This window comes from Orcinus orca, chromosome 15 (genome assembly GCF_937001465.1).
Source record: "Orcinus orca chromosome 15, mOrcOrc1.1, whole genome shotgun sequence".
NCBI classification, from domain to species: Eukaryota; Metazoa; Chordata; class Mammalia; order Artiodactyla; family Delphinidae; genus Orcinus; species Orcinus orca.
This window is the reverse complement of record NC_064573.1, coordinates 42567659-42579308: the sequence shown is the minus strand read 5'-3', so window position 1 is coordinate 42579308 and position 11650 is coordinate 42567659. Positions and strand designations below refer to the sequence as shown.

General features: G+C 40.4%; 1 protein-coding gene across 5 annotated transcripts in view; it reads right to left on the bottom strand.

The window, feature by feature from the left end:
* Positions 1-11650, bottom strand: part of GAREM1 (GRB2 associated regulator of MAPK1 subtype 1) — a 208884-nt gene that overhangs the window by 25947 nt on the left and 171287 nt on the right. For all 5 annotated transcript variants that reach the window (XM_033435234.2, XM_012534444.3, XM_004273712.3 and 2 more), the window contains one exon: positions 346-1518. In XM_033435234.2, coding sequence (XP_033291125.1) covers positions 346-1518 — 1173 coding nt within the window. The remainder of the gene's footprint in view (positions 1-345; positions 1519-11650) is intronic.

The following is an 11650-nucleotide window of genomic DNA, read 5'->3' as shown; positions in this document are numbered from 1 at the left end:
TGGTTCAGGGTGTCATCATTTCATACCTGTTACCATATTCATCCCTCTTATCTGGTCTCCGCCTTCTGCTCTCCCCTCGCTGTTATCCGTTCTCTAGGCAGCATGTTTAAACCTCTCCTAATAAAAACTCTCCAAGAATTTCTCATCAAATGTAGAGTAAAACTCTAACTCCCAAATGGTAAAAATAATCCAGCAAATATTTCTATTTCACTCCAAATTAAGCAAATTGCTCATTCTGATAATCTTCCATTGGGGAGTTTTCTTTAAGAAAGAAAATAAATTAGCAGATGACTGAGCAGAGAGATAGAAGGACCAGCACATCACCCAAAACCAGAAAGGACTTACGGCTTCAGATTTGGGAGGCACTGGAGGTGGAGGTAGGGCAATCTCTGAAGACTTCATTGCTGCTCCCAGAGTTCCGGGGACAGGAAGGGGAGAAGGTGCACATTTGGACCGGACAGAACCTCGAAACTGATCACATCTGCTCTTCTCGCTCAGGGAGCGAGTGAGAGGCGGATGGCTGGGCTTGCCTTCTTCCAGCCACAGCTCTTCATAAGGAAGTTCTGACTTCCCTGTGATGCCCACTGATTCTTCACTAGCTTCTGGGAAAAGGTAGTCGCTCCCACTATCACCCGAGTCCTGATAGGGCAGGATGTCATGAGGAAAGGGGGCCCACTCTCCCCCCAGGTCCCTGCAGCCGTGGAGGTTCACCTCACTGTTGCCATGGAGATTGTTGCCATACACACAGACGGAGAGCCGGTGGAAGGACTGGGTGAGCTCATCGCGAGCGTAGCTAAGGGAATTGGGAACGTGGTTGTGGCCAGTGCACCGGCCCTTCTTGGGGCTCTTACAGTCCTCATTCCAGTCGGTCTTCACATCGCGGACCGCCCGTGAATACTCATCGATGTCGAACTGTTCTTGGCAGATACCCAGCCAGTGATGGACCAGGGTTTCAGGCCATACTTCCCCCTTCACCAGGTGTTCTGGGAGGCTAAACTTGGGGACAGTCAAGTGCAAAGGGAAGTGCATGGGGAGGATCTTGTTGTTCCGCAGCACACAGCAAACCACCACTGTCTTGGTCTGGATGTTCACAAACTTGTAGCGGTGCCCCTCCCGGATGAAGTGGAGGTCATACGGGTTCCTCGGCGGAGGGCTGGGCACGGTCACGTTCACGGGAAGTCTGGTTTTCTCCACAATGTTGCGGATGGTGTGCTCGCCCTCCTGCATCTGAAGCTCCAGAGGGCTTCGGGTGCTGAACCTGCCCTTGCACTGGAATGGGAGGCTGATGCTCTCGTTGGTCCGGTGATTCATGCAAATCAGGCACGGCATTTTGCCTTTCCCCAGCTTGCTGATGGAATTGAGCTTCCCGATCTTTTTGAAGATGGTGTTGAGTCGTGACTTCTCCTTGAAAGTCTTTGCATAAAGGATTTCTGCCTGGCCCATGAGAGTGAGTTCATCTCCCGTACAAAGGGTGATGTTGTAAACTTCGGTGTCTTCATTGCATTCACCTGAAGCAACCTACAATAGGATAAATCAAATTTTAGGGTAGTTGTCTTTAGTTTATTCACACAGAGAAGTAGTGAACATGCTGTTAAGACACACATGCATACACAAAGGAAAATGCTGTTTTATTTAATACTAAATTTAGACAATCCATTTCTCCTGTAATATTTATGTGGTTAACAATAACAAGATGATGTTAGTTTAGACTTTTAAAAGCATTTTTTTTTCTGAAGAAGAAGGTACCCTGTATTCATTTGTAACATTTTGGGAAATACAGAAGAAAAACACCCAAAAAATAACACCCATGAACCTGATGCAGATACAGCCATGGTTAATGGTTTGATAAACATCCTTCTAGTTTCTTCTCCTATGTATTCTACCATATGGACAATTATTTTGGGACATTAGTATTATCGTTGTATCTTTTTCAGTTATAAAAATGCTTTCATGAATATCACTGTAGAAAATTCTTTTTAAACTATTAAAATTCTAATTTTTTACCTTTAAAAATTTGCTAATTTTATTAAATGTTCTAAAATTGGGACAAAGGATTTAAAAAATGTCTTCTTTCTCCCCATTCTTCTATTTATTATGAAAACTATTCATAGTCATTGGAAGAAATATTAGAAAATACAGATATAAAAATGAACAATTTCTACACAACTTGACCACTAAAGATAACCTGTTAACAATTTTATATAAACGGAAAGACAGAGATAAGACGGCGGAGTAGAAGATGTGAGCTCACTTCTTACAAAAACAGCAAAATCACAACTGATGAACAACCATCGACAAAAAAACAAACCACTGGAATCTATCAGAAAAGACATTCTACATCCAAAGACAAAGAAGAAGCCACAATGAGATGGTAGGAGGGGGCACAACTGCAATAAAATCAAATCCCATACCTGCTGGGTGGGCGACCCACAAACTGGAAAATAATTGTACCACAGAAGTTCTCCCACAGGAGTGAAAGTTCTGAGCCCCATGTCAGGCTCCCCAGCCTGTGGGTCTGGCAACAGGAGGAGGAGCCCCTAAAGAATCTGGCTTTGAAGGCCAGCGGGGTTTGATCTCAGGAATTCCACAGGATTGGGGGAAACAGAGACTCCACTCTTGGAGGGTGCACACAAAGTCTCATGTGCATCAGGACCCAGGAAAAAAAGCAGTGACCTCATAAGAGCCTGGGCCAAATCTATCTGCTGTGGAGGGTCTCCTGCAGCAATGGGGGCAGCTTTGGCTCACTGCGGCAACAAAGACACTGGTGGCAGTAGTTCTGGGGAGTACTAATTGGTGTGAGCCCTAGAGGAGGTGGCCATTTTCTCTCCAAGACCTGGACCCACTCAACAACCTGTAGGCTCTAGTGCTGGGACACCTCAGGCCAAACAATCAACAGGGAGGGAACACAGCCCCATCCATCAAGAGACAGGCTGCTTAAAGTCTTCCTGAGCATACAGCTGCCCACTAAACATGCCCCTTGACACAGCCCTGCCCAACAGACAAACAAGACCCAGCTGCACCCACCAGTGGGGAGGAACCAGTCCCTCCCACCAGGAAGCCTGCACAAGACTCTTAGACAGCCTCATCCACCAGGGGGCAGACAGCAGAAGAACTACAACCCTGCAGCCTGCGGTAAGGAAACCACAATCATAGAAAGTTAGACAAAATGAGATGGCAGAGGAGTATGTCCCAGATGAAGGAACAAGATAAAACCCTAGAGAACAACTAAGTGAAGTGGAGATAGGCAATCTACCCAAAAAAGAATTTAGAGCAATGATAGTAAAGATGATCCAAGATCTCAGAAAAAGAATGGAGGCACAGATTGAGAAGACAGAAGAGATGTTTAACAAAGACCTAGAAGAACTAAAGACCAAACAAACAGAGATGAACAACCCAAAAACTGAAATGAAAAATACACTGGAAGCAATCATTAGCAGAGTAACTGAGGCAGAAGAATGGATAAGTGAGCTGGAAGACAGAATGGTGGAAATCACTGCTGCAGAACAGAATAAAGAAAAAAAAATGAAAAGAAATGAGGACAGCCAAAGAGACCTCTCAGACAACATTAAACGTACCAATATTTGAATTATAGAGGTCCCAGAAGGAGAAGAGAGAGAAAAAATACCTGAGAAAATATTTGAAGAGATAATAGCTGAAAACTTCCCTAACGTGGGAAAGGAAACAGTCCACCCAGGTAGAGGAAGTGCTGAGAGTCCCAGGCAGGATAAACCCAAGGAGGAACATGCTGAGACACACAATAATCAAATTGACAAAAATTAAAGACAAAGAAAAAATACTAAAAGCAACAAATAACATAGAAGAGAACTCCCATAAGGTTATCAGCTGATTTCTCAGCAGAAACTCTGCAGGCCAGAAGGGAGAGGCATGATATATTTAAAGTAATGAAAAGGAAGAAACTACAACCAAGAATACTCTACCCAGCAAGGTTCTCATTCAGATTTGACAGAGAAATCAAAAGCTTTACAGACAAGAGAAAGCTAAGAGAATTCAAATTCAGCACCACCAGACCAGCTTTGCAACAAATGCTAAAAGAACTTCTCTAGGCAGAAAAGGCCACAACTACAAATAAGAAAATTATGAATGGAAAAGCTCAATGGTAAAGGCAAACATAAAGTAAAGGTAGGAAATCATCCACACACAAATATGATATCAAAACCAGCAATCATGGGGGACTTCCCTGGTGGCGCAGTGGATAAGACTCCATGCTCTCAATGCAGGGGGCCGAGTTCGATCTCTGGTCAGGGAACTAGATCCCACATGCGTACTGCAACTAAGAGTTTGCATGCCACAACTAAGGAGCCCTTGTGCTGCAGCAAAGAAGCCCACAAGCCGCAACTAAGGATCCTGTGAGCTGCAAGTAAGGAGCCCACTGCTCCAACAAAGACCCAGAGCAACCAAGCTAATAAATAAATATTTAAAAAACCCAGCAATCATGAGAAGAGGAGAGCATAATGCAGGATATTAGAAATGCATTTGAAATTAAAAGACCAGCAACTTAAAACAATCTTGTTTATATATAGTCTGCTATAACAAAAAACTCATGGTAACAGCAAACCAAAAATCTACAATAGATACACACACAAAAAAGAATAAGGACTCCAAACACAACACTAAAGTTAGTCGTCAAATCACAAGAGAACAAAAGAGGAAGGGAAGAAAAAACACCTATAAAAACAAATCAAAAACAATTAACAAAATGGCAATAAGAACATACATATTGATAATTACCTTAAATGTAAATGGATTAAATGCTCCAACCAAAAGACACAGACTGGCTAAATGGATACAAAAACAAGACCCGTATATATGGTGTATACAAGAGACGCACTTCAGATCTAGGGACACACACAGACTGAAAGTGATGGGATGGAAAAAGGTATTCCATACAAATGGAAATCAAAAGAAAGCTGGAGTAGCAATACTCATATCAGACAAAACAGACTTTAAAATAAAGACTGTTATAAGAGACAGAGGAGGACACTACATAATGGTCAAGGGAATCAATCCAAGAAGATATAACAACTGTAAATATATATGCACCCAACATAGGAGCACCTCAATATATAAGGCAAATATTAACAGCCATAAAAGGAGTAATCGACAGTAATACATAGTGGAGGATTTTAACACCCTACTTTCATCAATGGACAGATCATCCAGACAGAAGGTCAATCAGGAAACACAGGCCTTAAATGACACATTAGACTAGATGGACTTAATTGATATTTATAGAGCATTCCATCCAAAACCAGCAGAATACAAATTCTTCTCAAGTGCACGTGGAACATTCTCCAGGACTAATCACATGCTGGGCCACAAAGTGAGTAAATTTAAGAAAATTGAAATCATATTAAGCATCTTTTACGATCACAACACTGAGATTAGAAATCAACTACAAGAAAAAGACTGTAAAAACACAAACAGATGTAGGCTAAACAATATGCTCCTAAACAACCAATGGATCACTGAAGAAATTAAAGAGGAAATCAAAAAATACCTAAAGACAAATGAAAACAAAAGCGTGACGATCCAAAACCTATGGGACTCAGCAAAAGCAGTTCTGAGAGGGAAGTTTAGTACAATATAATCTTACCTCAGGAAACAAGAAAAATCTCAAATAAATAATCTAACCTTACACCTAAAGCAACTAGAAAAATAAGAACAAACAAAACCCAAAGTTAGTAGATGGAAAGAAATCATAAAGATCAGAGCAGAAATAAGGATGAAGAAAAAGCAGAAAAGATCAATGAAACTAAAAGCTGGTTCTTTGAAAAGATAAACAAAACTGATAAACCTTTAGCCACACTCATCAAGAAAAAAGGGGAGAGGACTCAAATCAATAAAATTAGATATGACAAAGGAGAAGTCACAACTGACACCACAAAGGATCATGAAAGACTACCATATATGCCAATAAAATGGACAACCTGCAAGAAATGGACAAATTCTTTGAAAGGTACAATCTCCCAAGACTGAACCAGGAAGAAATAGAAAACATGAACAAACCAATCACAAGTACTCAAATTGAAACTGTGATTAAAGAACTCCCAACAAACGAAAGTCCAGGACCAGATGACGTCACAGGTAAATTCTATCAAACATTCAGAGAACACCTATCTTTCTGAAAGTATTACAAAAAACTGCAGAGGAAGGAACACTCCCAACTCATTCTGTGAGGCCACTATCACCCTGATACCAAAACCAGAAAAAGATACCACAAAAAAAGAAAATTACAGGCCAGTATCACTGATGAACAGTCGCAAAAACACTCAGCAAAATACTAGCTAACTAAATCCAACAATACTTTTTTTTTTTTTTGGAAGGCTTTCAGAACTAAAGTTTTTTTTTTTAATACATCTTTATTGGAGTATAATTGCTTCACAATGCTATTTTAGTTTCTGTTGTACAACAAAGTGAATCAGCCATGTGCATACATATATCCCCATATTCCCTCCCTCTTGAACCTCCCTCCCACCCTCTCTATCCCACCCCTCTAGGTCATTGCAAAGCACCAAGCTGATCTCCCCGTGCTATGCTGTTGCTTCCCACTAGCTATCTATTTTACATTTGGTAGTGTATATATGTTGATGTTACTCTCACTTCACCGCAGCTTCCCCCTCCCTCATGTCCTCAAGTCCATTTTCTATGTCTACATCTTTATTCCTGCCCCGCCCCTAGGTTCATCAGTACCATTTTTTTTTAGATTCCATATATATGTGTTAGCATATGGTATTTGTTTGTCTCTTTCTGACTTCCTTCACTCTCTATGACAGACTCTAGGTCCATCCACCTCACTACAAATAACTCAATTTCATTTCTTTTTATGGCTGAGTAATATTGCATTGTATACATGTGCCACATCTTTATCCATTCATCTGTCGATGGCCATTTAGGTTGCTTCCATGTCCTGGCTGTTGTAAATAGAGCTGCAATGAACACTGTGGTACATGCCTCTTTTTGAATTACGGTTTTCTCAGGGTATGTGCCGAGTAGTGGGATTGCTGGGTCATGTGGTAGTTCAATTTTTTAGTTTTTTAAGGAACCACCATACTGTTCTCCATAGTGGTTGTATCAATTTACATTCCCACCAACAGTGCAGGAGGGTTCCCTTTCACTACACCCTTTCCAGCATTTATTGTTTCATTTTTTGGAAAATGGCCATTCTGTCAGGTGTGAGGTGATACCTCATTGTAGTTTTGATTTGCATTTCTCTAATAATTAGTGATGTTGAGCATCTTCTCATGTGCCTCTTGGTCATGTGTATGCCTTTGGTGAAATGTCTATTTAGATCTTCCACTCATTTTTTAATTGGGTGGTTTCCAACAATACTTTAAAAGGATCACACACCATGATCAAGTGGGATTTATCCCAGGGATGCAAGAATTTTTCAATATCCGATAATCAATCAGTGTGATACAGAACATCAACAAACTGAAGATTAAAACCCATGTGATCCAAAGACAAAGGAGAAGCCACAATGAGGCGGTAGGAGGGGCACAAACACAATAAAATCAAATCCCATTAATGCTGGGTGGGTGACTCACAGACTGGAGAACACTTATACCACAGAAGTCCACCCATTGGAGTGAAAATTCTGAGCCCCACGTCAGGCTTCCCAATCTGGGGGTCCGGCAATGGGAGGAGGAATTCCTAGAGAAATCAGACTTTGAAGGCAAGCAGGATTTGATTGCAGGACTTTGACAGGACTGGGGGAAACAGAGACTCCACTCTTGGAAGGCACACACAAAGTACTGTGCTCATCGTGACCCAGGGGAAGGAGCAGTGACCCATAGGAGACTGAAACAGACCTACCTGCTAGTGTTGGAGGGTCTCCTGCAGATGTTGGGGGCAGCTGCGTGTTACTGTGAGGACAAGGACACTGGCACAGAAATTCTGGGAAGTACTCCTTGGCATGAGCCCTCCCAGAGTCTGCCATTAGCCCCACTAAAGAGCCCGGGTAGGCTGCAGTGTTGGGTCGCCTCAGGCCAAACAACCAACAGGGAGGGAACCCAGCCCCACCCATCAGCAGACAAGTGGATTAAAGTTTTACTGAGCTCTGCCCACCAAAGCAAAAGCCAGCTGTACCCACCACCAGTCTCTCCCATCAGGAAACTTGCACAAGCCTCTTAGACAGCCTCATCCACCAGAGGGCAGACAGGAGAAGCAAGAACTACAATCCTGCAGCCTGTGGAACAAAAACCACATTCACAGGAAGATAGACAAGATGAAAAGGCAGAGGGCTATGTACCAGATGAAGGAACAAGATAAAACCCCAGAAAGACAACTTAATGAAGTGGAGATAGGCAACCTTCCAGAAAAAGAAATCAGAATAATGATAGTGAAGATGATTCAGGACCCCGGAAAAAGAATGGAGGCAAAGATTGAGAAGATGCAAGAAATGGTTAACAAAGATCTAGAAGAATTAAAGAACAAAGAAACGGAGATGAACAATGCAAGAACTGAAATGAAAAATACACTAGAAGGAATCAATAGCAGAATAACTGAGGCAGAAGAACGGGTAAGTGACCTGGAAGACAGAATGGTGGAATACACTGCTGCAGAACAGAATAAAGATAAAAGAATGAAAAGAAATGAAGACAGCTTAAGAGACCTCTGGGACAACATTAAACACAACAACATTCGCATTATAGGGGTCCCAGAAGGAGAAGAGAGAGAAAGGACCCGAGAAAATATTTGAAGAGATTATAGTTGAAAATTTCCCTAACATGGGAAAGGAAATAGCCACCCAAGTCCAGGAAGTGCAGAGAGTCCCATACAGGATAAAACCAAGGAGAAACACACCAAGACACATAGTAATCAAATTGGCAAAAATTAAAGGCAAAGAAAAATTATTGAAAGCAGCAGAGAAAAATGACAAATAACATACAAGGGAACTCCCATAAGGTTAAGAGCTGATTTCTCAGCAAAAGCTCTACAAGCCAGAAGGGAGTGGCATGATATACTTAAAGTGATGAAAGGGAAGAACCTACAACCAAGAGTACTCTACCTGGAAAGGATCTCATTCAGATTTGATGGAGAAATCAAAAGCTTTACAGACAAGCAAAAGCTAAGAGAATTCAGCACCACCAAACCAGCTCTACAACAAATGCTAAAGGAACTTCTGTAAGTGGGAAACACAAGAGAAGAAAAGGACCTACAAAAACAAACCCCAAACAATTAAGAAAATGGTCATAGGAACATACATATCGATAATTACTTTAAACGTGAATGGATTAAATGCTCCAACCAAAAGACACAGGCTTGCTGAATGGATACAAAAACAAGACCCATATATATGCTGTCTATAAGAGACCCACTTCAGACCTAGGGACACATACAGACTGAGAGTGAGGGGATGGAAAAAGATATTCCATGCAAATGGAAATCCAAAGAAAGCTGGAGTAGCAATACTCATATCAGATAAAATAGACTTTAAAAGAAAGAATGTTACAAGAGACAAGGAAGGACATTACATAATGATCAAGGGATCAATCCAAGAGGAAGATATAACAATTATAAATATATATGCACCCAACATAGGAGCACCTCAATACATAAGGCAACTGCTAAGAGCTATAAAAGAGGAAATCGACAGTAAGACAATAATAGTGGGGGACTCCTAACACCTCACTTACACCAATGGACAGATCATCCAAACAGAAAATTAACAAGGAAACACAAGCTTTAAATGACACAACAGGCCAGATAGATTTAATTGATATTTATAGGACATTCCATCCAAAAACAGCAGATTACACTTTCTTCTCTAGTGCACATGGAACATTCTCCAGGATAGATCACATCTTGGGTCACAAATTAAGTTTCAGTAAATTTAAGAAAATTGAAATCATATCAAGCATCTTTTCTGACCACAATGCTGTGAGATTAGAAATCAATTACTGGGAAAAAATGTAAAAAACACAAACACATGGAGGCTGAACAGTATGTTACTAAATAACCAAGAGATCACTGAAGAAATCAGAGGAAATAAAGAAATACCTAGGGATAAATGACAATGAAAACACAATGATCCAAAACCTATGGGATGCAGCAAAGGCAGTCTAAGAGGGAAGTTTATAGCAATACAAGCCTACATCAAGAAACGAGAAAAATCTCAAATAAACAATCTAACCTTACACCTAAAGAACTAGAGAAAGAAGAAGAAACAAAACCCAAAGTTAGCAGAAGGAAAGAAATCATAAAGGTCAGAGCAGAAATAAATAGAAACGAAGAAAACAGTGGCAAAGATCAGTGAAACTAAAAGCTGGTTCTTTGAGAAGATAAACAAAGTTGATAAACTATTAGCCAGACTCATCAAAAAAAAGAGGGAGAGGACTCAATTAATAAAATACAAATGAAAGAGGAGTAGTTACAACAGACACCACAGAAATACAAAGCATCCTAAGAGACTACTACAGCAACTCTATGCCAATAAAATGAACAATTTGGAAGAAATGGACAAATTCTTAGAAAGGTAGAACCTTCCAAGACTGAACCAGGAAGAAATAGAAAATATGAACAGACCAATCACAAGTAATGAAATTGAAACTGTGATTAAGAATCTTGCAACAAACAAAACTTCTGGTCCACATGGCTTCACAGGTGAATTCTATCAAACATTTAGAGAAGAGCTAACACCCATCCTTCTCAAACTCTTCCAGAAAACTGCAGAGGAAGGAATACTCCCAGACTCATTCTATGAGGCCACCATCACCCTGATACCAAAACCAGACAAAGACACTACAAAAAAAGAAAATTATAGACCAATATCACTGATGAATATAGATGCAAAAATCCTCAACAAAATACTAGCAAACAGAATCCAACAACACATTAAAAGGATCATATACCATCATCAAGTGGGATTTATCCCAGGGATGCAAAGATTCTTCAATATACACAAATCAATCGATGTGGTACACCATATTAAAAAATTGAAGGAGGAAAACCATATGATCATCTCAATAGATGCAGAAAAAGCTTTTGACAAAATTTGATACCCATTTATGATAAAAACTCTCCAGAAAGTGGGCACAGAGGGAACCTCCCTCAACATAATAAAGGCCATATATGACAAACCCACAGCAAACATCATTCTCAATGGTGAAAAACTGAAAGCATTTCCTCTAAGATCAGAAACAAGAGAAGGATGTCCACTCTCGCCACTATTATTCAACATAGTTTTGGAAGTCCTAGCCATGCAATCAGAGAAGAAAAAGAAATAAAAGGAATACAAATTGGAAAAGAAGAAGCAAAACGGTCACTGTTTGCAGATGACATGATACTATACATAGAAAATCCTAAAGATGCCACCAGAAAACTACTAGAGCTAATCAATGAGTTTGGTAAAGTAGCAGGATACAAAATTAATGCACAGAAATCTCTTGCATTCCTATACACTAATGATGAAAAATCTGAAAGAAGTGAAGGAAACAGTCCCATTTACCACTGCAAGAAAAAGAATAAATACCTAGGAATAAACCTACCTAGGGAGACAAAAGACCTGTATGCACAGAACTATAAGACACTGTGAAAGAATTTAAAGATGAAACCAACAGATGGAGAGGTATACCATGTTGTTGGATTGGAAGAATCAACATTGTGAAAATGACTATACTACCCAAAGCAA